The 26,512-nt window shown below is 46.2% G+C and overlaps 1 protein-coding gene across 1 annotated transcript; it reads left to right on the top strand.

Moving 5' to 3' along the window:
* Nucleotides 1–4,500: 4,500 nt before the first annotated feature.
* On the top strand, nt 4,501–18,260 carry GPR139 (G protein-coupled receptor 139). The gene is made up of 2 exons (XM_041401863.1): nt 4,501–4,621; nt 17,326–18,260. Exons 1-2 carry the CDS (start codon nt 4,501–4,503, stop codon nt 18,258–18,260), a joined length of 1,056 nt encoding a protein of 351 aa, XP_041257797.1.
* The last annotated feature ends 8,252 nt before the right edge of the window (nt 18,261–26,512 follow it).

The raw sequence follows: 26,512 nt of genomic DNA, 5'->3' as shown, positions 1-26,512 counted from the left end.
CATGTGTTTTCTTTTCACCTTGGGAAGAAGATAAATTAGCCTCCACCTTCAGAAATATTTGTCAAGTAGTTACATTTTAATCCAAATTTATTTGTGTCTAAATCCAGCAAAGGATTTAAGCATATGCTTATGCTAAAGATATGAATTAGCCCAGTAATTCCATAGTACATCATACAAGCTCCTGATGGATCCTTTTCAATTTCTTGTCAGAAAGAGTTTGACTTCTGTTGTGTGTAACAGGTTCATTTTATCTGAAACACCATCTACATGCTGACTATTGCAAAAATAGCACTAATTTGTCATAACCACTGCAAGCTGGACAGGTCAAATGAGTTTATCTCAGTGCACATTTCTATCAGATGTTTTCAATGTAACCTGAAAAGAGTACAATGGAAAATCAGGTGTATCATCCACCAATTAAACACAAACAAAACACAGTTTGTTTTGTAACTCTTCTTTAAAACAACAGATGTTAGGTTAAAACTCATGTTCAGGCATTTATCACATCTGCTTACTGTTCCCTTGGAAAATGTACTCACAATAGAGTTCAAATTAATTACAATGAGATTTGTCAGTTGAAACCTAAAAGGGAGTTCAGGGAATAAACATTTAATTCTAGAAGGAAATAATTGGTGTTTAAAAGCTTTAAACTTGTTTTTGGTAGGTTCACATAGGCAAAGCTCCATTACAGACAGTGTTTGAGACCTGTCTTAACCTTCATGGTGTCTCCAAGGAGATATGAGGCCAGAGGAAGAAGAGATAAGAGAAGTCTACAGGGCTGTGGAGCTCGAGGGTGCAGGCTATGGACCTGCAGCACAAGCTGCAGAAGCCATGATGCCCCCACAGCCTTCCTGGCAACAAGAAACACTTCTGACCTTAAAAATTAATAAATCTTCACTATTCTCTCATAAAACTGGAGCCTGCCAATGCATAGGCACTGAGGAGGCTCTAGTAAGGAACTTGCATAATCACCTTTTTCTACCTTAACAGCTTTTATGAGAACATAGAAAGGTCTCCCTCACCTTCCAAGTCTGGAGAGACCTGCAGAATGCTACTGATAAAGACAGTTCTTTAGCTCAAAAGGAGTAGAATTTGACTCAATTATCCTGCATCCTAACAGTACAGAAAAAATAAAAATATTGCTTTGAAGAAAAGGGTTTCATTGCAGCAAAATTACATACATCTAATAAGGTATAATCTAAGACTTGTCATTCCTATGGGTATCATTTTTTCTGTATCAGCTCTTAGTTTAATTCCTGGAAGGTAAGACAGCTTTCATCAGACCCTAAAACAGTTCTCTTGCCAATGTCCCTGGCCTCTTGTAACTGTATTGAAATATTAACACACATATTTTTGGCCAAACAACACCTCTTCCTTTGAGAGACTCCTCTACCCTCACACAGCCTCTCCCAGTCCATTTACACACTCCCTGCATTGCCCTCCCAGTTCCACCTTTGCTATCTTCCAGGCGTGTTGCCACAACTCAGCATTTGGCTCTTCCCATCTCCCTCAGTAAATGGCATTTGTCTCTTGAAGTCAGCAGTGCATTGTTCCACCACCCCAGGGGATGGGGCTGTGTGTGACTAACTTGTCACTCCATCCTCCTGCCCCCAGGATCACTATCTAGCTGTTTAGGAAGGTTCATTTCCTCAGAAAAAAAAAATAAGAGGAAAAAAAAAAAAAAAGAGAAAGCTAACCAAGTTCAAGTGCCTCTGGAATTTTAAAGTGAAGTAAATCCACCTGCTATTGTTATGTAGCATGTCATGATAACAATAAACTGCTCTTAGGAAAAGAATAAACATCATTTGCTGTCTAAGCATGTGGCTGTTTAGGAGATGAGCTTCAGGAGCTGCTCTCAAGGCTCCAGAGGCTTCTGTCTGTTAATTCAGCAGCAGAGCAGTGCCCTCCTCACTGTGGCCCTGGTGTTACACATAAATGTCATTCCTTTAGAAAATAGCGAGAAACTTAAAAATAAATACCTATAAGTAGAAGCAAGCATTGTGGTTAGTTTTGAATTGGCTTTATTGACATTTCTGTCTGGGCTTCTGCTACTGCACAATTCAGAGAGCAGAACAACCAAATTCATTTCATTTAGGCCAAAAGTGGTTTGAAGTTTTTTGAAGGACAAACCCCCCCCCAGATACCATTTACACACAGAATACAAGAACAATGTTCACCTTTACTTTGGGCCCTTAATTCTGATATATTACAAAATATTTCACTAATTTTACTTCAGTGAAGCAAAAGTAAAGCAGATGTGGAAACCCAGTTCATCCTGGTTTAGAAGCTCTTGGTGCAGCAAGGCAGAAAAGTTCCTCAAGAAGCTTCAGTTAAACCAACTGAGGTTTGAGGAGCAGATTTACTTTCCATGGCCTCTCCTTTTGCAGGGCAGAAGAGAGGGAACCATTAGTGAATATGAACAAGTTTCCCAGTTTTCCTCCCTTTGCAACAGAAACATCACATGCATCGGAGCCTCCTGTGAGGCTCTACTGAGAGTTCCAGATGGGAAGAGAGGAGAAGATTCTTACTACAATCAGCTCTCCTCAGCACATGAGCAGCTACCTGAACTGTGCCCTGGAGACAATTCCAGCTCTGAGGAAACATGCTTCTGTTGTAGAAATAGCCCTCTCCAGGGAAGCCCGACTGCTCAGGATGTTCAAAACCAGGCCAGACTTAAAAGTGGCAGCAGCACAACAGAAAATAGAGGTTCTTCCTTTGCCTCCAGCTTCTCGTGGCATTTCACTGTTGTTAACTGGAAAGTTGAGAAACTCATAGTGCTGCAAACTCAACGCGGCACTTTTTAACCATCACTTGCTCCACTGCCATCCCCTTCTTTTGTGTTTTGTTTTGCTGATGAGCTTCACTTCTCTTCCAAACAGTGACTCACGCTTCCAGCCCTGCTGATACTCCCCCCAAGAAAAGGCTCCAGGAAAAATCACTTCTCTTTCAGGAGGCAACAAAAGATCTCTTTCCTCCTCAGGTCTGTTGCAGAAACATGAGAAGAACTTAAAAGAAAAAAAAATAAAAGGTTCTATAGCTGGAGGAAAAAACAGACAAAGCTGAATTCACAAGACTTTATACCACAAAATCACCCCCACATACACTGCTTTATACACTTCTGCTGGTTATTTGAATGAATACTTTAGAAAATACTATTTTCAAAAGGAATACATCCCCATAAAAGCTGTACAACCAGGCTCTAACTTAGCTTCATTAAGACATTCACTGAAAAAGCAGAGAAAAATAATATTTTTTCTGGCATGTTTAACCTGAGAAGGTGGACAGCAGTTTCAGTACCGTTCAAAAAGACCTATTAAGCATTTAAGCACATTAATAATCTTATTGACTCTCTGAGCAAAGTACTCAAGTCCTCACAAGACCAGAGCCTTGCTTTCTCCTGGTTGTGTTTTCAAACAGAATCTAAACTTCTTTTCAAACAAGACCATGGAAATCCAAAGGTGCAGAAGTCATTACTTAGTCACCTGATTGTTCACCATTATCCACCCTAAGCATTCGGATGTTTTCAGAGAGTAAGGATCACATCTTTATTTACTTCTGTAAGCCACCTACTTTATCTTGTGCGTGTCCCATCAGACACATGCACATCCCTCGTGGCTTTCCCTGGCAGCCTCAGAAACCCAGGGGGTTCTTCCAACTCACAGTGCTGGTCTGTGGGGCTCAACCTAAACACTTTGGGTGAAAAGACATCTTGTTTTCTGCTTAGTAGGCGTGCACTGTAATGAAGCATCTGCTTTATCACTAAACCATGACCTCCTGGACATCTCAATGAACTCACACCTGGCCAGCCCCCTCAGCAGCACAAAGGACAGGGCTCAATCACCCCAACGCAACAAGCCTAACTCTACATCCTTTATCCTGGGACTATGTACTGATGTACACAAGCCTTATGGAATGGGTGAAGAAGGTTTTAGAAATTCTGTTTTCCCTTCAGCATTGTCCTGCGGGAGCCGTCCACGGGGGCGTCCCTGCTGGAGCATGCAGTGTGTCATTGCTGGAACACGGCAGTGTCCCCGCTGGAGCAGGAGCAGGGCAGTGTCCCCGCTGGAGCAGGCTGTGTCCCCGCTGGCCGGCCCGTCCTTCACCCCGCGCACTGCGGGGAGAAGAGGGGCACAGTGCAATATTAACCCGGCTGTGCGTTTTGATGCCGCGGACACAAACGCGCAGTGCTGGATGAGCCCCTGCCTCCCCAGGCGGTGTGAAGCCCAGCCCAGGGCTGCAGCCAGGCACGCCGCTGACCGCCCTCGCCTCTGCCCTTCTCCATTCACTCGTGCGCCAACTTGGACGAAAAACCCCTTTTCCCCTTCCTGCTGCTGCTGCGGGGCGAGCCCGCTGCCCACCGGGGAGGCGGCGGCTCCCGGCGGAGCTCCCCGCTCGCAGCCGGGCTGGGCCGCGGGGCCGCGCCGCGCTCCCGCCGCCGCCGAGCGTGCGAGGGGCGGCCCGTGCGGCGGAGCGAGCGCCGGCAGCGGGGACAGCGGGTCCATGGAGCACAACCACCTCCACCTCCACAACGGCTCGCTCCTGGCGCACCACCGCTATGGCTGCGGCTTGGGGTACGCACCTGTCGTCTACTACAGCCTGCTGCTGTGCCTCGGGCTGCCGGGTGAGTGCCGCGGGACGGGCGAGGCTGCGGGGCCCCGGCTCCTGCCCGCTGTGCGGGGCGGGGGGAGCGCCCGCGGTGTCCTCGGGATGCCCCGGGCTCCGCGTGCCCGGCGGGATGAGCGCGGGCGCTTCGGAGAGCAGCATTTCCCGGACAGCAGCATCCCCTGGATAAGAGCATTTCCCGGAGAGCAGCATCCCCCGGATAGCAGCATCCCCCGGACAGCAGCATCTCCCGGACAGCAGCAGCATCTCCCCGCCCGGCGCGCTGCCGTCCCGGCGCTGCCTCCCTCGCCGGGGTTTCTCCCTGCCTGCCCTCGCCGTCCCCCCGGCTTCGGGCATCCTGACTCTGAACTTGACAGACAGAGTCAGCCTGTCGTGAAGTTTGTGCCATTGTCGTTCTGGCCATGCGAGTACCAGAGCTGTGCCCAGGCGGCCGGGTCCCCAGCGATCGCCTGCCCAGCCGGCAATGAGCACAAGTGTAGCTGCTGAGTTTTTCTGCTGCAAATCCCCACCCGACTCCGTGGGGCAGGGCTGGCTTTAGGAAGGGACATGCCACCACCACGGAACTTGACTGGGGAAGGAGCACGCTGTCAGGAGCCTAGCAGACAGTTGTCATACTCGTGAGCCTGTCCCTGTGGCTGGTGGAGCAGGACAGGAGGTAGAAAGTCCAGTCTTGGGGTCAGTGTGCTGCAAAGGCAATGGCAATGCTGACGCTGAGACTCCTGAATGCAGGTACAGGGCTCAGAAGAAAGTCCCAGCTGACAGGCACCAGTCTCCAGAGTGAGCAAAATTTCCTGCTTAAAAAGGGGACAAAGACATTATAGAGATGCTTGGAGTGGGAAAGGCTAGAAACAGCATAAATAAGGAAGGAAAGGATGTCCCGAGCTGGGATGTGAACACCTGTGAGGCAGCACTGCCAGCACACAGCCCCAAAGGTGCAGATGCCACAGGAGCATCACATGGGCAGTACTGTCTGAGCTGAGACAGGCACTGAGCGGCTGCTGCCTCCCGAGGGGGCTGCCCGGGGCTGCCAGTGAGATGCCCGGGCACGCAGGACCGAGGGGAGCTGCTGCAGTCACAGTGGGCAGAGCTGCCATCCCAGCACAGCTTGGGTGGACAAACAGCGTGTCTTGCTCACTGGCTTAACACCTCCAGCCTGAGAGTGACTTGGAGTGATCCCAAGGACGGGGAGAGTAAGTTGGGAAAAAGTTCTGATGCACCAAGGTGAATTGGTATTTGAAGGGTGTGGTAAAGGAGAGTTTGGTTGTGTCTGTGCAGAGCTACACATTTTAAGTGCTGTGTGGAATGGCAAGCAGCAGTGATAGGTAATAGTCTAAATGCTTGTCACCTCAATTCCTTCTTCAAGCAATTATTTCATAGAAAAATTTTTAATCAGACATGAAGAGAAGCCTGTCTCTGAGCAGCATGCATGCAATTACCACTCTCTGTGTGAATTGATGTGCTTTGTGTTGTTTTGGTTTGGGGTTTTTTTTTTTTTCCCATTTCTGGCTTATAATTAAAATTTGCTGATTGGCTGATAGTTCAGAAAACTGGAAAGTTAAGTCCTGTATTTACCCACAGAGGATGCAGGGCACAGGCAAGTATCTGTGCTCCAAAACACTGATGAGTCTCAGCCCTGACCTGAAGAGTTCCAGCCAGCAGGGATAGGAGGTCATTCCCTCTTTATTAATTCCTCAGGGGCTGCTTAGAGGTCCGTAGTAATCACAGGCTCTGATTTCAGCACTAGTCCCCTAAGAACTGAGCAAGAACCTCTCTGGATTATCAGGTGAAGCAGTAGTCATGAAGCACTCTGTGCTAAGCTTGCCTTTGTATGTTTCTGAAATGGGGAAAAGTCTTGCGTGCACAGACAAGAAAAATAATTAATGAACATTCTGCACATACTTGCACCAGCTCCCTGAGGATACTGCATTGTAATTACAGACCTAACACTGTCATCCTAAGAACATGGTTAAAATCAGACATGGTCCAAATTAGCAGTGGTCTGCTGCATTTCTCAAGGGATCAGACATCACTTGATTAGAGCAATGGCACCAGTGCCAGTGCTTAACAGAACTGGCCAAAGCAGGTGGTGGTGCTGAGTTCAGTGGGCTTAGACCAGTTGTGGATGTGTCCAGAGCACACTGAGGATAGTGGACTCACTGCACATGTACAGAATGCTGAGTAAATGCACAGTGTGCCGAGTGCATGAGAAATTCATGAGACTTCCCAGAGATGGGAACAAGCTGGATGTGCTTAGGGGAAGACTCACACAGGCAGGCTTCATTGAGGATGGGGTACAGGGTGACACCAGTGTTAAAAAGAGCTTTTCATGTTTTGATTTGAAGCTGCTCTTCAGTTTTTTTAACATTAGAAATTTGTAAAGGTAGCAGACTTTATTGGCTGTTAGGATAAGAGTCCTGAACTGTGTGGGATCTTAATTAGCTCAGTGTGATGCCAAGAATTTAAGAGAAGCCCTGTCTGGGATCTGTCCTCAAACACAGCACTAGTGCAATGTTTTGCTGAAATGGAAAGAGTTAACTCCTTGCCACAAATCTTGGAGAAAGACTGAAGAGAAGAGAAGGCAGTTAACTGTTTCTACCTTTCCTGCTGTACTGTCTGAAGGAAATTTCACTAACTCAACAACTCCACGTTGAGGCCAAGCGCTGCCAGGCCTGGCTGTGTGTGCAGCAGAAGCATCCTCTGCCTCCCACCCCTGTATAAACCAGGCACCTCAGCAGACCTTGTTCTCAGCAGTGGCTCCTTCTGCCTCTCTATTCAACCAGGCACCAGAAAGCCTGTAAAATGCAGAGAGAGAGCACAGTGAGCTCCCTCCAGCCCTGCTCAGCACACAGAGGCAAGGGCCAGGCTGCACCCACAGGGCCACCGCTGCACACTGACCCTGCACGGCTGGTACTGCGCACGGGGTGGCTGCAGCTCTGCCAGGGGTCATCGTGCCTTCAGGCAGCTGGGCCACGAGGTTGCTTCTTTTCCTTCTAAGCAGAGGCTGGTGAGACAGAGACAGTTTTTTGAAACTTGTTTTGAGTGCAGGCGTGCGAAGGTGTCCCGCAGGAACGCGGTCCTGCTGCCAGGAGTGGGGTGTCTCAGGATAAGGCTGCAGGGAGCAAGGAGAAAGTGCCAGTGCAAGCACGAGGGAGAGGCACTGGAAGTGGGGTTCTCTCCCGTTTAGAGGGGAAGGTTTTATGGAGCATTTATGGAGCTGTTCTGCAGCCCCTGCTCTGTTAACCCTATACTCCCCTTGTCTGTCAGAGAGAACCTCTGAAGCACCTGTGGTTAGCTGGGAGGCAAGAGAAGGGCTGGAAAAAGGTCTTAATAGAAGTGTTTCTTGCTTTAGTGAGAGAAAATGTTAGGGAAGGGATGGTGTTGGGTGTGGAGGAGGGAATAGATTGCTCTGATTCAGTCCAAGAGGGGGCTGGTAAAGGTGAGAAAGCAAAAATCAACAGGTACCACTCTCAGTCGGTCCCTTTGTCAGTGAGAGCTGCACAAAGCAGCTGCACCAAAGAGCTCCTTCTGTGGTGGGGCCACTGAGCACAACCAAGAAGGTCAGGCACAGAAGCAGCACTGCTTGCTGCAGACGCCTGGCTTTGACCTTGATTCCTGCTTCCTTAGGAGGAGCAGCAGCAATGGAGTTGCCTTGCATGCAGTCGCTTTTCCATCAGGAATAGAGTGTATTGCTGCTGAAAGGACAGAGCATCAGCATTTCCTGGATCAGGGTCTGGCCTGATCCAAGTTCCCAGGGCTCATCTCCTCCTGACAGTGTGAGAGGCAGAATGAAATCTGGCTTTCTTAGCCAGTCCCAGAGGGATTGCTGGTTCCATTTGCTCCCCAGTCAGTTGCCTACCTGGGATGTGCCTTGGCTCTGGGGATCATTGCATCCCAGTGACACAAAGCACAGCACCTTTATAGCATCTCCAGGAGGCAGCAGACTCACAGCAATACCCCTGAGAAGTGCCACTCCAAACTCAGGAGCCTGGTCCACAACTGCTTCTTTTATTTGTGCTTTAGGTTTTTGCATTAAACCAGTCACACTGATCTAAATGTAGATTCAGGACTTCAAAAGCTTGGGAAAGCAACCTGGACATGCTTGGATTCTCCCAGCTGGAAGGTGTGAACAGGTAGAGTTCATGTCAGACCTGCTGCTGAACAAGGTGACGTGGAGATGGGGACAGCCTGGGTCATTCAAAGCCCAGCCAAGCACAGAGTGCATTCCCAGAGCTCCATGTGGAGGCAGAGAAGCTGCAGTCCTGAGCTGGAGGAACGTGTCAGCTCAGCAGGGATGCCTAACTGGTTTAACACTCTGTGGAGAGACAGATACACGTCACGGACCTCACCCTAACAGATGACAGACTGGCTGTCCTTGCACAGCAAGGGTGTTGGATTGACACATGGGAGCACTGTGCCTGTGCAAACTGCAGTGTAGGCATAGGCAAGCCGAAAAGATGGAGACCTGATCCTTCTGAAGCCTTCTCTCCATATAAAGTTTGAAATAAGGAGGCTGTCTGGGAGATGTGCATGCCTGGGTCATCATCCTGGCAAGGCAGGCACTGTTGGTGGGCTGAGCAGCCCTGATCAAGAGACCACCACCACGCAGCAGCCCAGCTGTGTTCCCAGCACTCCTCGGCTGTGTGGGGTGTTCCCCCACCCGGAGGGCATTGCTGTCCCTGTGCCCACAGCTGTGACACACCTGGTGCCACGAGCAGCAAGGGGGACAGGTAGCAATGTTTGGTGGTGACTCAGGTGGCGTGGAGTAGCAGTAAATATCAAAGCAGGCAGAGGTAGGTGTACACAGAGCACACAGCACTGTAGAAGTGTCTGACTCGTTTTGGATTCTTGCCATCTACTGCCTAGTATATTCTTCTGCAATCACAGTACAGGCTTCTGATTAAAGAGACCATTTCCAACACCTGGATAAATAGCCTTTCTCATAGCAGCACACCTGAAAAATGGAAGTGCTAAAGGAAGATCCGAAAATATGAGTGGGAGAGTTGTTACAATGTAGAGTTATGACCTTGAAAAAACAGCACTCTTCTGCTGCTGCTCATTAGTGAATAAGAACCAAACCCTCTTGAGAGCTGATTCAAACACCCTTTTTACTCAAAAGCCATATATTCTCTGACTTAAAATCTGAATTGGACATAAGGCCAGTACATTGCATCCTACTAAAAAGGGGACAAATAGGTTGCCAGAACTTTAGCTTGGCTATTGGGGCAACTGAAGGGCACTACAGCTCATTTACAGTAGCAGTACTGGACAGAGGGGAACAAAACTGCTGCTAACATGCTTAAAATGAGTCATTTCCTATTGTTAAATGAATGCTTGTTCTTTAGGAGAGAAAAACCATTATGAAAAATAATAGATTCATTCTGTTCCTGCACAGAATTGGTGACAGCAAGGTGTGCAGATGGGAGTGATTTAGTTTGGTCAGTACATATGGAGCTGCTAAAATCTTGCAGCCTGAAAGACAGCATGTGGCTGAATCCATGCTAATGCATGGATTGTGGAGAAGTTGATTGTACATTTCTGGATGCCACTAGACAGAGTGCAATTGCTAACTTTGGATTTCTTCTGCCACGTCAGTAGGAAGCAGCACTGTCAGGGCTGTAATGATAATGAGGTGCCATATTTGGGAGGCTCAGCAGACTATGAAGTGCACAACCTTGCATGGCAGGCTGCTAAAATGGATTGGAAAGGAAAAACTCCAAAGTACATTTTTCCTTGAAATGACAACGACACAAAAGAGAGAGCACAGCCAGTTTTCACGGTAGGTGGGTAATGCAGAGCCCCCAATTGTTAAGAAGTCAAAACATTCAGAAGCACTAGGCAGTCTAATATCCTGCTGTTCTTCATCCACCCCCTTACTTAGTTCTCTCCTCCTCATCCTCTTTCTGCTCCCTTCTGTGAAATGGGGTGAATCAGCAGAAAGAAGCCAGCAGAAGGCCTTTAACCACACACGTCACGATGCGGTGTGGGCAAACAAACAACGCGGAGATGTCCTGGTGGGGTGTGTGCTCTGCTTTCACACGCCAAGGACAAAGCAATCCCTGTCCACAAAAGCTTCCCCCTGCTGTTTCAGGTGGTCTTTCTGAGCCTAAAATCTCTTTTTTTGTTAGCTTTGAGACACCAGAAAAGGAAACAAAGCCAAAATGCACTCCTTGAGCAGGAGGCCTTACAGACAAATCAGTTTTCATTTTGCAGAATATGGATGTGTACTTACAGGTACTAAAACCCAATGTCTGGAGTGCCCTTGGTGCTGTTCTTGGGGTGACTTCATGGGAGAAGATGGTATTAGGTTGCCCCTCAAGACCCTAGTGTGGTTGTACAGAGAGAATGAAGTGCAGACAGCCAAGCAAGACCAGAATTAGCAGTACAAAAGATGACCAAAAAGAATTTTATCCCTCTCTCCATGGAAGAAAAGAGAAGCTTGCCTGTTGTAACACTGAAATCTTCCTTTCTACCACCTGAAACAGAGTCCCTGCACTGTACAGTCATTAATCCTCTCCATCTTTTCCATCATGTGAAGTATTGCCTGCCTGGACAGGTGCTCTGGAGGTTGATTTGGGTCTCAAGACAAATGACCTGCCAGTCAGTTACATCAGACTAGGATATTTCTCACATATTTGTTCACTCCAAGTGTGTTTTCTTCAATGTCCTGACTAGCACACTGAAGAGTGATATATCTAGTGGGGATGCAGTATATTCTCCGTGGGGGAATAAAGCCAAACTGCAGTGGTTTTACAAAGTCTGTAATTTCCTGCATACTGTGTAAAATTGGCGTAGTCTCTGAGAAAGCTTGGCCATGGGGTTTGCAAGCATGAGCTCCTGTTGCATTACCTAATGCTTTAGGAAGACATAAAGACTGGTTTATTTTAGCAAAACCACAATCAAAGGTAAAATCCTCTTAATTATTCATGTTCAGTAAAGAATTCATGGCAGTGTCCTTATGAAATCACATCCTCTCTCCATCCCAGTCATCCCATGAAACACCTTTGGCACCTGCCTCAGTACTTTGGCATTTGGCATCAAAAGGGTAGAATGGTTTTGTCACCCTGGAGCTTGAGTTACTCAGCTTGAGACCCCTTAACACTGCACTGACAGCCCACATTTAGAAGCCACAGACACCTGCCAAATGAGACACCCAAATTGCCTTGAAAATCCCTGTCTGTCCAGATACATTGCATGAATAACAAAATTCCTTTTATGATTTCTGCATCATTTTGCAGATCACTTTTTCTGTTCCCAGCACCAGTTTCCATTAGAAAGCTGTGCTGCTCTAGTAGCAAGATGCAAGGCTAGACTTTGAGATGTGCATTTTGGACATTTTGATCCTTGTGTGGGTACCTCTAAATAAGGGTTTGGAGTGGCAGGAAGAATGTCTGGGATTCATTAGAGACTTTCTGCTCTGTAGGGCCGTCTCAGGAAAGGTGGACAAGGAGGGTGAAGATGGCAAGAGGAGAATCAGATCCCTGTCACATTCACACACGTGTGGCCCCAGTGAGCCCAAACCAGACCTCCCCACATCCTACCCCAGTGTTCCTTCTGGGCCATTCTCATACTGCAGAAATAGCCCTATTTTCTACAGACTACTCCAGAAAAATTCCAGTGGTCTAGGAGAGCCAAAAGCAGCACAGTGTGATGACACCTTTGTGCCAGACAAGCTGCTGCACTCCAGCCTTGGTGGCTGGCCAGCTCAGAGGGAGTATCAGGCACTGGCAGCTCTGTGCCACTGCTGTGTCTGTGCCCTCCAACAGTGAGGAAGTGCTTGTGCTGGATTGAAATCCTGCTCTGGCCTCTGTGACCCACTGATGGCTAATGCCAGCTGCAGAGCAGAGTACCTCATTCACTGCATCCTTCCCCAGAGCCATCTCAGCTAATAAATGCTGTCAGTGAGAAAAATGGCCCCAGAGGCCAGATTTCATTGTCAGAATGTGGCCTCTGGCACTGACTGTCTCATTCACTTGTGCCTTGTAAGTACAGAGCCGTGCTGTGTTTTCCCTAGCAGTAGCTAACCCGGGCTCCTGCACACAGGAGGGAGTTTGGGCTGTCCTGGGCAGGAGCTTGGGCATCCTCTACCTCCAGGTTCTCTTCCACCCTCAGAACTGGCATGGTGTCCTGCACATGGGATTTTCTAGGCACAAGCCACACGAGGGCCTTCGTACAAGATGTGAAATCTCCTCCAGTAGCAATCCTGCATCCATGCCTGCCATAGTTTTATGATGCTCTTTTTTTTGGCATATATCCCCTCTCCATTCCCTGGGAGATGATGCAGGCACTAGCAGAAGCTGACAGCTCTTCCCTCATGGGGTGCCTTGCTGTGTGCTGTTTGACAGCACTCAGACAGCTGAACAACAAATAAATCCATTTATTTTCAAAAATCAATCCTCACAGGAGCTCCCTGGGAAGACAAAACGTGTATTGCACTAATTATATTCTATAAAGTATCCCTTTATGCTTCACAACAGTTTAAGGAAGGAACTCAGGATGTGATAATAAAAGAGAGGAACAAACTGAAGCACTGTTCAGTCTGTCCTCATGTGCTCTAGTGCTGAGTTTGATCTACATTGGTTGTAAGAGGAAAATGTGGACCTGCCCTATCTTCTGTAAGGGCAAACAGCATCCAGAGGTCATTTTAAAAGATCACATAACCAGCTACAGCCAACATAAGTAATTATAATGTATTTACATTGCCACAGTATTCTTGGTTTTTGGTTTGTTTTTTTTTTTTTTGTTAATAACTTCTGTTATGTAGCACCTTTGTCAGAAATCAGCCATTGTCATCAGCTTCTCCAGGGAGCTCCCACACAAAATAAGGGCTGAATGCCACCCTCATCTCCAGTCTGGTAGCTATTGGTGAGCAGCTGTTAGGAACCTTGGTCAGATCTGCCTGCTGGACACAGTACCTGTTTACATTTGAATATTGCCTCCTACCTTAGAGGAAATCATCTATTCCCATCAAGCCAGAACATCCCTTTTTCTCACTGCTTATTTTTAGCATATTGTACTTACCTTCTTGGGGTTCTTAAATCTGAGAAGGAGGTGTTACTAACATTTTTTCTGAAGCAACTGAAAATTTCCCATTTGTAAGCTATCTCTGTGTGCCCATCAGGTGACTACTGCTAAGCCTGCAGAGAAGTTTCACACATCACACAATAATTTGTGGTTATCCTAGCAACAACTCTGTTGGGTAAAAGGTGTCCATTATATTCCATGGCCTAATGTTTATCACGATCAGTGATCAACACTCCTGGCTACTTCATGGAGGTAGTTTATAAAGCTGAACTGCTGAACTACAGAACCACCTTGTTCCCAATGCTGGGAGCTGCTGCTTGTGTTGTAAAGGCCACTTGACTGCACAGGCTGCTGTGTACATGCAAAGTGCTCTCAATTAAAAAAAAAAAAGCCCACAAATAAAGCCCAGAACTATGCCTATTTCTTCTTTAGACAGATAGAATCACTCCTGCTTAAGCTCACATGCAGTGAAAATAGTCACTGAAAGGAGCTCTTCAAATCCCCTTCAAAGGCCATGTTTAGGCACTGTTTGGGTGATGACTGTAATCCATTAAATGAGAAGCTGGGGGCAGAACTGTGCCCGAGGGCACAGGCACTGCTTTGGGGCACAGAGGACTGCCCAGGCTCTGCAGCCAAGGCAGCACAGCTTTGCTATGGGAAGTAAACCCAAATCCACACAGGACCAAAGTTACTCCTAAAGGAGGATCCCTCTCAGACACAAAGGACCTCAAAGGCATGAATTTTGGTGCTGCAGTTTGTACTCAGAAGGTGATAAAGTCAGAGATGTCAAAGGAGGAATGCACGTGTCCTGTGATGAAGCCTGGCTGAGTTAGAAGGTTGCCTTGTTTTGAGCAGCCTGGAACAAAGGTGTTTGGCTGAGACCTTTGGATGCTGTGTCTGAAATGTCTCATGTCCTCATGCCTGGAGGGAAAGAATTGAGACTGCCATTTTGTACAGTTGCTTCTAAATCTGCCAGCAGCACCTCAAGGCTTCAGCCGGCTAGTCCCCAATCAAGCCCTGGTTCTCAAACAGATATTTATAAATTCAGAATACTGCACTGCAGCAAGTGATGCTGGCATAAATTCCCATCTGTCATCCCCTAATCATCTCCCAGCACAGTGATCAATCTCTTTCAAATTCAAATGATCTTAACCACTTAGTGTCTAGAAAATATGCTGCAAGAAATGGGCAGTGTACCATCCAGGGCAGTTTAGGGGTGCTGACCTATCCAGCAGCTGTATGTAGCTCCACCTATGTTACATGAGAGACAAATATTTTTATATCTCCATCATCATCATCATCATCATCTCTGCCATAGTTCTCAACACAGACTACCATGCTAGTGCAAGAATTAGTGTCAGCAAGGTTCAAATATGGTCACAAATACTCTTCTATCACCTTTCTCCCCCAGTGGGTAATTTTTGCCCACAGGAGAACAGGACACTGAGGAGACACTCAGGAGTTACTGAGAGCCTGGCACGAGGACACAGTTGGTCACAGAGTGGTGTGCCCACCCACTTGCCATTTTACTGAGCTTTAGATACTGTTTGAGGACACACCAAGGACCAACTTAACCCTGGCTAGGAAATGGATAGAGGACTGAGGCATCCATAGCTCATCCACACTTTACCTGAACAGTGTGCAGCAGGAAAAATACTCACAGACCCTGTGCTAAGACACTGGCATACTGACAACTTTCTGCTGCCCCCAGAATGTGTCTGCTTTCACAAAGTAAATGGTGTTACTATATTTCAGATCATCCAGCAAGAAAAAAGCTCTAATGTGATCCCAGGGAAAGCGTTTCCAATACAAGACACAGTAACCCTTGCAGAAAAAATTGGGTAGATCTCTTGTGTACTTTGTCAGATCAATTTTCTGATCTGCCTCACCAAGCAAGGCTCGCTGGCCTCAGATAAATAACTTGCATTTCAGCACACTGCTGTGGCTGGGAACCCTGAGAGAGACAGGGGCAAAGGGTATAAGGGTCTGCTCATAAATCTTCTCCTGTAGCAAAACAGAGTGGGGTTAGAAGCAAGCAGCAGGACCCCTGCCATAGCTAGAAAGTGTGAGGAGCAGGGCTGCTGTACCTGCACACAGCATGGCTTCAGCACCCTGCAGGAGCTGCCCTGGCACTCAGGCAGAGTTCCCAGCAGGGACCAGTGCCTTCAGACATCCCCCTTGCTGCTCACTGGCTCCAGCTGCTGGGACTGGAATGAGTCAGATCCAGAGGATTTAAAGAGAAGATGCACCCCACGGGTCACGTCCAATATCTGTGAAGCCGAGCCAGGCAGCCTGGCTGGCCAAAACCAGCAGTGGCTGCAGAGCCATGATAAACACTCCAGCTCGAGGATTTCCTTGACAGTACATCACTCACTGCATCTCCAGGGCTCATCAGCAGGCACAGCAGAGGCATTTCTGAGCAAGTAAGTGAAAAATGACACAGCAGTTCTGGCTGTATCACCTCTTGTCTCCCACAACTGCGCTGAGCTGAAATCAATGCAGGTGCATTCACGTTAATGGAGGACAGAATTGGGAAAATTCCCCTGAAGGCAATTTGAGAGAGTAGCATTGGAAAGATCTTTTTCTTTTTTCTTTTTTTTTTAATATAGGAAAAGAGTCAGTTGATTGTCATGTTTGGTTTAGGTTTTTTGGTTTTTTTTTCCAAGATACAAAATTAATACATTCAGTTAACACAGAAATAGGTGAGGGCTGTTAGTCAAGATCATTCACTCTGCTTCAGTTCATTTCCCTGGTGGCAGAAATCTGCTCCCAGACAGCAGGCTTTGAAGGCATTCATGAAGGAGGAAGTTTTTTCAGTGTCAAGTAAAACAGTTTTTAAAAAAACAAGCATTTTCAGTTGTAGGACGTGTCCTAGGCTGTCATTACCTTTATGTTACTAACTTCCTTTTTCTCTGGTTTAAAGGAATCTTTACAATTATTGTTGATTTGTTTTGGGAAATCCATCAAAGCTGGCAGAAATATTTGAAGCACTAAATGCACAGAAGAAGTGATTTACAGAACTTGGGAAAATATCAACTGCAAACATTTGGCAGTCACTTGTACAGTAAAACAGATCTCTGATTTTTAAGCACTGCTTCAGGTATTCTAGCCAAGTGATACCAGCCTCTGATGGGAACAATCTTGTCTGTCTCATTCTAGCCAAACTGATAGTAGGAATAATAGGAATTTTTTTTTTTCTCCAATTCAAGACTACACAGTAAATTCTAGTAAACAAGAGGAAGTAGTTAAAAAGAGGAAGTAGTTAGAATTTGGCTACACCTTAGTGCTCCAGCAAATCTCTCAAGTACTACGTGGGCTGTTTATATTCGTTACCCTTCTCATTCATCCCCTGTTATATGAAAAAGTGCAAAAAGCAAGGTGGGAAATAAGAATAAATGTGTGAGTGAGCTTTTTGTCTCCTGCTACCACTCCCTTTGTGTGCTCAGACAGAAGTCCCAGCACCCCCTTGCTCAGGGGGTGGATTCCACAGCTGAGAGCAGGGCCACAGGCTCTGTCATTGCAACAGCTTCTCTGAGAGACCAGACTGGGATGTTTTCCTTTTGGTTTCTTGAACTTTATTAAGGTGGCCATGTTGCCAAGTGCTTGAACAACTTCAAGGAAGTGCTCAGAAAATCTGATGTTACATCTTAATAGCCTAACTCTGTGTTTCTTTCTCCACAGCAAACATCTTGACAGTCATCATCCTCTCCCAGCTTGTAGCTCGCAGGCAGAAGTCCTCCTATAATTATCTTCTAGCTCTGGCTGCTGCTGACATCCTGGTTCTCTTCTTTATCGTCTTTGTTGACTTCCTCATGGAAGACTTCATCTTAAACAAACAGATGCCTCAGGTACTGGACAAAATAATTGAGGTTTTGGAGTTTTCTTCCATCCACACGTCGATTTGGATTACGGTGCCGCTGACCATCGACCGCTACATCGCTGTGTGCCACCCCCTCAAGTACCACACGGTCTCCTACCCTGCTCGCACGCGCAAGGTCATTGTCAGCGTCTACACCACCTGCTTCCTGACCAGCATCCCTTACTACTGGTGGCCCAACATTTGGATTGAAGACTACATCAGCACGTCCATGCACCACGTCCTCATCTGGGTCCACTGCTTCACCGTGTACTTGGTGCCCTGCTCCATCTTCTTCATCCTGAACTCCATCATCGTGTACAAGCTGCGGCGAAAGAGCAATTTCCGCCTGCGAGGCTACTCCACGGGGAAAACAACAGCCATTTTGTTCACTATAACTTCTATTTTTGCCATACTGTGGGCGCCAAGAATAATCATGATACTGTATCACCTCTACGTGTCTCCTATAAACAACAGCTGGGTGGTCCATATTGTGTCGGACATTGCCAATATGCTGGCGCTGCTGAACACTGCAATTAATTTCTTCCTCTACTGTTTTATTAGCAAAAGATTTCGCACAATGGCAGCTGCCACCTTGAAAGCCTTCTTTAAGTGTCAGAAGCAACCTGTGCAATTCTATACAAACCATAACTTTTCCATAACAAGCAGCCCTTGGATTTCCCCAGCCAACTCTCATTGCATCAAAATGCTTGTTTACCAGTATGATAAGAATGGGAAGCCTATAAAAATATCACCGTGAAAAGGCCAATAGTTGGAGTTTCTGGGTGCAAGTTCCTTTCAAGTGGTTACATCTTCAGGATGTAATTTTCTGAAATGGCTGTTTTGAAGAGAGGTCATTTGATTTCATTTCCCTGGGTGGCCAGGGGCAGATCAGACTGTCGGGAGGAAACAGGAGCACTTGATTTTAGGAGCAAAAGTGAGAAGGCAAACACCTCCATCTCTTATATAGCATTTTGAATATGCTTCAGAGTTCAAGTCTTAGTGTTCAGTCACACTCCAACGTTTTGCATCCCAACACCAGTGCAATCCAAAGTCATCAGAAGGGCAAAGCCACAGCAGTGTTTAATTACAACCTTTTAAAACACAACAAAACCTTACTTGACCATCAGTTTGCTATTGAGAAAGTAAAGATATGCTTTTGTGTACTGTGGAAGGTGCCATTTCTGGAGTGTGCACTTGCCAAAAATTATGTGTCGATTCTGGCATGAAATGCCACCACACACAGTTGTGCTGTCAAGGCCTCCCTGCAGGAGGCAGCTTGTGAGACACACATGGTGACAAGCCTGGTTTTGGCTCGTTTGAAGAAGGCTCGAGGACCGACACAGTACCTGTTGCAGCCTTGGCATGGAAAGCAATCCTGCAAGCTGCCAATATTTATGTGTTTTAAGTTGTTATTTAAGAATGTGACTGAGACAGGGGAGCTCAAGGGAGGGGGGGATGTTTCTAGAGCCAAGAACAAAAGCAGCATCTTTCCCCAGCTATTTCAGTCACGGTGTCTAAGGACTTTCAAGGGTGAAACCAAGTCCTGCCTAAAGCAGAGCTCTCACCAAAGCTGCTCCTGTGAGCAGTGATCAAAGCCTTCAAGTTCCTTCTTAATCAATACAGATTCTCAGTTATCCCCCATGTTCAGGTCTTTAGGGACTAACATATGAAAACCTCAATTTAAGATTTTCTCCTGATGGATGATGCCATTCTCTTGCAGATTTGCCATTTAGTTGTTTTAAAAAAACCCCAAAAAACTGTGAAAGAGATTAATTAAATACCCAACAGCAGTAAAAACACTGAAGCCTTAGTTTAAGCTGATGTAAGTATTCCACTTGTTTAGAGGAGGTTAGCTTCTCTTCCTTCACACTCAAAACCCAGCATCTCATCAATGCTGAGTGTAGAAAATAAGAGATTTACAGGAAGGCTGAAAATGCATTTCTTTTCATTTCTTTCCCTTTCAAATCTTGGCATGTGGTCTCTTGGAGCCACATGCCACAGCCTCTTTATTCGTTGGGCACTTAGCAGAGCCTCACTGGTGTGAGGGCAGTGAAGGTGTGTGGTGAACACAAGCCCAGCGTGGTCAGAGCACACAGCAGATCCTCAGGGTCAGTGGTGGCTTGGTGCTAACACTGTGTTTGTGTCTGTGCCCATCTCCAGTGCCAGCAGGGAGCTCGTGGTGCATCAGGAAGGGACACAGATAGGTCCTCTGAGGAGGGATCCAGTCAGTCCTGCTATGGTGGGACCAGAGGGCTGAGAACATCTCTCTAAAACACATGGATGGCTCAGCTTTGATGCAAATCCCTTAAGAAATGCCAGGTGAAGTCCTGCTGAGGACAAGAGTCTGGTTCCCTTGTGCCACAGAGGTCGTGTTTGCAGGATGCCTGGTACCCACATCCTGCAAGAGCCAACCCCAGCAAACCCGAGCTCACCTTTCCAGAAGGGAATGGCAGCAGAAACCAGGGCCAGGCCATGGGTACCATGGGTACCATGGGTTCCAGGCCCAGGCCATGGGTACCATGGGTATCATGGGTACCATGGGTACCAGGCCCAGCATGGAGGGGTTCTCCAGAGACATCCGGGCTCACTCAGGGCACAGAGGGGATGCCCAGGGCCCTCCCAGTGGCAGAGCTGCTCAGAAATTCTCTGTGAGGTGCTGAGGCACCCCAGGGACCCCACAGGCCAGAGCAAGGAGAGGGGCACGTCTGGGGAAATGGCGGCTGAGGGCAAAAGCTGACCCTTCCAGCCTCACCCACCAAAGGGATGGCACCCATCTAAATGTCCCCAGAGAGAAATGAGGAGCTTCTCAGTCTGTTGGCTGTTCATCCTTGTGATCTCAAAGCTTCACCCTTGCAATAATAAAGTGTAAAAGGGATGCCCAGCCTTGCTGTATTTGTCATGACAGGGTTAAAATTATTGCTCCCTTTTTAGTGTTCTACAGAAAATTAGTTTTGTGGCCATCCTCCCTGCCCTTCTCTCAGAAACCTCCCCCTGGTCTTTGTTAGTTGATAGTAACCAAAGTTACCTTATGGAAAAGGTACTGTATGTTTCATTTTGGAAAAACACTGTATTTATAACTTATTTTTATTCTACATTTGTTATGAGGAATGCTTGTCTGAGTTAAATGTGAATGAGTCTGAAGTGCAATATCTATATAGATAAGTGGTTCATTTTTGAGAATGTATCTATTGAAAAAATACCTATTTATACAAGAAATTCACTATTCTACTTAATATAATAGTAACCTTAAAGAAAATAGTGAATGTTTAGGGCTTTTATTTATTAAAAAAATTCAATTAAGTGCATGGCATATGCTGCCATTCACATGCTGTGACTTATTAATTTTTGTAACATAATGTTTATCCTGCAAACTATCAGTGTCATCTGATTTTTTCTGTCCTGATAATGTATTTTTGTAAATTACCATATTTAAAAACGAAATCTTTCTGCGTATTTTTTTCCCTATGAAAAATAACGCATTCAATTCTTGTAACTTATTTGGAAAAAGCTCACAATCATTTTCCATATCCTTTTAGAAATGACAAGGTGCAATTTTCATGTACAGTGGATTGATCATTTCACTTCTGGTAATTTAGGGCTTTAAAAGCTTGCTTCCAAAGCCCTTTGAAGTTAAAGGGAAGGTTGCTAGTGGGTTTAGTGGTTGGTTTTTTCCAATCCCAGTCATTTTAGGAGAGCTTTGGATCAAGCTGTATCTTGTTAGCAAACATTCAAAGCCTTCTTAGAGTCCAGTTTGGATAATAAAGCCTTGACTTTTTAGTCTGCCATAAGGGAGCTGCTGTTGATAATACTTGCCTTATTTTTGGTTGTGTGAAGCATCTTGCAATGACTGTTGCTAACTAGCCATTGTCTTGCTGTATTATTTGTACCTCCTAATTTTCCCATAGAAAAACTTAACCAAGCACATATAGTGTCATTATTTAGGGAAGAAGTATCCTGGAGACAAAACCATCTTTGTTGTGGAGATGGTGTTTTGTACTCTAATTTATATTTCAAATATCTACAATTAGAAAAAAATAAGCTGTGAATGGACAGTTTTACAATTACTTAGAGGTATGCATTCTTGAAGACCACAGCTAGGAACAAAATACTTTTTAGATGAGTTGCTGGTATATAAAATTATGGGACCTATCACCTATTAAATTGTGAATATTGATATTTTCATAAGTAGACAATATATTGTGTTTGACAAACTCATTTGTATTATAATAAATTATGGTGCATAACTTAAAACTGTGTTTGGAGCTATTGTTTGATTTATGGATTCTTATTATATACTTCTGATTTATAGATACTTATGATACACTGCAAATAAGAGATAAAAAGTGGATTCTGAACCTCAGGAGACTGCATGTGGAAGAAACCCAACATTTTTTCAAATGAACATGGCTAACACTGCAGATTTCATACCCCCAGCAAATGTAAAACTATCTGGGATCAAGCTCCTTATTTCTCTGAAGTAAAAGGACACGAAAAGGACAAAAAATACTAAAACTAAGCAGAGAATAGAGAAGAACCTGACCAGAAGATTTCAAGAGATCAGAAAAGATCAAGAGACCAGAAAATGTCTTAGAGATGAAAGACTGAAGGGTTAAGCACACTGAGAGGACCATGCAGGCAATGCTTGTCAGATTTCCCTGCTGTAAAAGGCTTGGGAACAGGTTTTAAAATACAGCTTCAAAGAGACAAATGAGGGGAAAGGGGCACTGTCAGACTTGATGGAGCTTATCAGAGTTGCTCCTTAAGGAAGGAGCCTGGGATCTGCCTGTCTTGGTACTTTCATTAACAGCTGTGGTATGAGAAGTACTGATGAAGTGTACATGTTATAAAAATGGAATTACACTGCTGGCAGAGGGACTGAAGGGCAGGTATTTCATGTAAGAATCAGATGACCTTGCAGATTGCAGTGATAAAAATGGGATGAATTCAACAGTAATAAACACAAGGTTCTCCCCTTGTCTGCCTCTAACAATACATTTGCTATAAAACCTCAGCAGTCAGAAACAACCAAGAACCCAGTTGTGCCAGCTGGGCTTGAATGACAATGAGTCACCAACACAAAGCAGCTGAGAAAAATCTCAGAATGTAATCACAGACATTTCTAACGATACAGGATGGTATTAATTGCATTTTATAAGACTTCATGTGCTATATGCATATGTATATAAAGGGATAAATAGCAGTACAGAAAAACCTGATGAAACTGAGCTGGAGCAAAAATAGGCAGTTAACGAATTTTTCTCAGGTAAATTTGTCCTGGAAGTTAGAACTTCTAGCTACCAAAGCAGGGAGGCTCAGCAAAAGCCTTGCTAGCAGCCCAGATCTCCCCACTGGTTTTAAATGGAGCCTGGTGGGTTCAGGCACAGAATTACGAGATGAGGCAGGTGGCAAAACACACTGGGACCTGGCTCAAAGGACAGCAGAGGTGTCCATTCATCCCATCTCATGCTGAGGGGCAGCATGAGAACCATGAGAGCCAGCAGCTACTCAGAGCAATTCCTGCACTAAGCCACAATTCCATCAGCAGCTCTCAGGGTGGGTGCTGCAGTGGGACCACGCCAACACACCCCACTGAATTCACACCAACTTCTGCCTCAGCTTTCAGTTCTTCAAACACCTCTTTAAGCCCACCAAGCAGAGCAGAGTTTTAAAAAGCCGCCTCATATAGTCCTGAACAATTAAATAATTCACTCTTAGCAGGCTGGGGCTGGATTTGAAGGATCTTCATTTCTGACAACATGCAATTAATTCCCAGGAGTTGCCAGACACACTAAGGGGGTTGAAAGGCTCCAGTCTTTTGTAATAAATAGGCATCAAAAATGAATTTACTATTAGCTTCCTACAGAGAACCAAATACACATAAATAGTTATTACAATTACAAAATTGTATCAAAAAATATCGAAGGCTCATGTTTTCCTGCCCTGCCAACAGCATAGAAATGCTGCTCCACCTATTTCTCCCAATCTGCATCTTTTTCTAGCAGACTAAATGGACAAGATGAATTTGCAGGCAAAAGTATGATATTGAATATTACAGCCTTACAGATTGATTTGCTACAACAGAATGTCTTGAAGACCTTCAGCTCAGCACTGGCTCATGCTGACCAGCAGCATCATGAAACAGCCCCTGGTCTGAGGGGTTTGCAGAGATTTGTGGTGTCCAGGCAGAGCCTTGTGCTCCAGCAGGTCCAGCGGTGCAGGTTAGCCTTGGGAAGGGGTGGTGGGAAAGGCAATTATGTGGAACAGAAAGAGGAACATGTGGTGCTGTCCCTGCCATGGCAAGGACAGAGCCCCTGGGATGGGTTCTGCTGCTGGAACCTGGCCCCAAAAGGGGCAGTGACCCCCAGGGATGGCACAGCCCTGAGACAGACAATGGCCTTCACACTCCCAAACAAAAAGCAGCAAAGAGCTAGTGCCACAGGAGGGATCAGCCTCTGGTGTTCTAAAACATCATTTCTCCCACCTTTCCAGTGTCACAGTGTCACAGGGCCTTGCTGTCCCTTCCCTGCAGATCTGCTTTGCAGCTGGGATTCCCCTCATGACATGAAGATGGCTGTCATGTAGAAAGTTTCCACCAGCAGAGAGAACTTTCATCCCAGCCAGCAGAGAGAAATTCACCTTGGCCACTGAAAATGCCCAAAGTGCAGCAGAGGGGACACGTGCCATGGTCCCAAGTTGTACATCATACAAATGAGGACAATGAGCCCTCCTCCACCAGCCACCCTACCCACTGGAAAACAGCAAAGAATTTAAACAGTAAAGATTTTCCCTCCTGGATTTTATAATGGAGTTTGCAGTCTGGCCTCAGGACAACCAGACTTTCCAACAACAGGATGGAGACATTCAGCCTTGTGAATTAAATACCACCGTCAGCCTGGTGACAGGCAGTGGCTTGCAGCAGTACCTTCCTGGTCATTTGTCACAGTCATCTTTGTAAATGTAATTGATTCTGCTGGACTGAGCTCCCACAGGCTTCTGTCCTGCAAGTACAGACCTTCAACATTGCTACATTTCTAGAATAAAAGTGTGAGTAAAAGACCAAATCTGAGATGTCATGTTCAGGAGGAAATCCATCAGTCTATGACTAGTGCACATCTCAGGTACTGGGCTAAAATCACACAGGGCTGTCATGTTCAGGAGGAAATCCATCAGCCTATGACTAGTGCACATCTCAGGTATTGGGCTAAAATCACACAGGGCTGCATGCAGCCACATAAAACTGTACATTTTAGCAAACATTGCTTAAAATGGTCTTTAGCAGAGATCCACTTTCCTGAATTTCTTCTTGTTTGTTTTTTGTTTGGTTGGGGTTCTTTTGTTTTTGTTTTGTTTTGTTTTTTAACAGGTCTCTCCTCTCCCCCATATCCTTTAATGAAGAAAAATAGAGCACATCCTGTGGAGGTTTTCCTCCTTTTTCTTTCTTTTTTCTACTCATGAGTTTCAGAAAAGGCAACCTAATTGAACTGTGGGCAGTTTTAAGGAAGGGATAACTGTGCCCAGTGACACAGTAGCAGAGGAATCATTTGTATTACCTCCCATTTTACGCTTTATTGCTTAATAAATTTAGGGGTCAATTTAGACAGAAACAACCCCACCCCCTGCCTCTTGATGTGCATCCTAAACAGGTCAGATAATGTCAGATAATTGTTTTGCTTGTGTTTAAGACAACAAGTTCATGTTGGTGATGTTGAACCATGAGGTGCAACATGCCCCAGCTCCTCCAGGAGCTTCTGCTCTCTGCGCTGTCAGCCCAGCTCCAGGCTCAGAAATGGTCACCTGTCCTCCTGTCCTGCCCTGTGACCCACACAGCCCTGCAGCCCCACTCAGAGCCCTTTCCCTGCTCACAGGCAGACAGGGCTTCTCCACACCCTGTCCCTTTGGCCAGCCTGGCAGGGACACTGCACAGCTTTGCTACATGGCAAATTTGCTTGGAGGGGAAAATAGGGAAGTTTGGGGAGGTGCTGCTGTAAGCAGCCCCTTATCCCTAGACTAGAGAGCATTATACAGAGCCCAGCAGTGCAGAAGCCAAGACCAGAAGATGCTACTATTTTGATTTTAAATTGCAGATGTCAAATGAATCATATTGTCTACATCTCCCCAATCTGACCAAATAGCTGCTTTAAAACAGTAGCTGTTGTTATTTATCACCAGTATTAATAAAGGTTGTGTAGGGGGAAATTAGCTGAAAGCTGCTTTATAGATTAAAGCTGACTTAGATAAGAAAAGCACCAACCAAGTAATGAGAACCAAGAACTATCCTGATATACAAAAACATTTGAAAGGAGTCCCCCTCAGTGCCAGCACAGCTCCAAGTGGACCAGAGGTGCATCCTCCCCCTGCAAAGCTCCACACACCAGTGGTGAGGACAACGAGCAGCCCCGTGTGCACTGATGGGGTGTAATGTGCCCAGCTGTGACAAAAAGTATCCCCAGCCTGGGTGAGCCAACCAAGAGACACAACTTCAAGTCATCCAAACCACCTTTTGAAGCTGCATCCCAGAGGATCTCCAGCAGACATCTGGCCACAGCTGGCTGCTTAATCAGCTGCCTGCAGGAAGAGCCGCACGCATAATAAACCAATTTTCATTTAAGCCAATCTTGCACTGGTGTGACCTTTTCCAGGAGTGCGTTTGGGTGAGCTCCAGCAATCAGCAGCGCTGAAGCTCAGCAGCTGCGAGCGGGGAGGCTCCGACAGTGACAGGGCAGCCCGGGGGGCAGGGAGGAGGACAGGAGCAGGAGGGGTTTGTGGCTGGGAGTGTGGGGACAGCAGTGCCCGGGGACCATCAGAGGAGGGGTTTGTGTCTAGGAGCACTGGGGGACAATCACAGGAGGGGTTTGTGTCTAGGAGCACTGGGGGACAATCACAGGAGGGGTTTGTGTCTAGGAGCACTGGGGGACAATCACAGGAGGGGTTTGTGTCTAGGAGCACTGGGGGACAATCACAGGAGGGGTTTGTGGCTGGGAGCACTGGGGACCCTCAGAGGAGGGGTTT

Source organism: Onychostruthus taczanowskii, unplaced genomic scaffold (genome assembly GCF_017590055.1).
Source record: "Onychostruthus taczanowskii isolate IOZ18803 unplaced genomic scaffold, ASM1759005v1 scaffold19, whole genome shotgun sequence".
In the NCBI taxonomy this organism is placed as follows: Eukaryota; Metazoa; Chordata; class Aves; order Passeriformes; family Passeridae; genus Onychostruthus; species Onychostruthus taczanowskii.
Note: the sequence above shows the minus strand (reverse complement) of the source record. Positions and strands in the feature narration are given on the sequence as shown.

Excerpts from the sequence above, each read along its gene's own strand:
- GPR139 (XM_041401863.1), top strand. The coding sequence starts at position 4,501 with ATGGAGCACAACCACCTCCACCTCCACAACGGCTCGCTCCTGGCGCAC. Across the intron at positions 4,622-17,325 it reads GCTGTGCCTCGGGCTGCCGG|CAAACATCTTGACAGTCATC; the intron begins GTGAGTGCCGCG and ends CTTTCTCCACAG.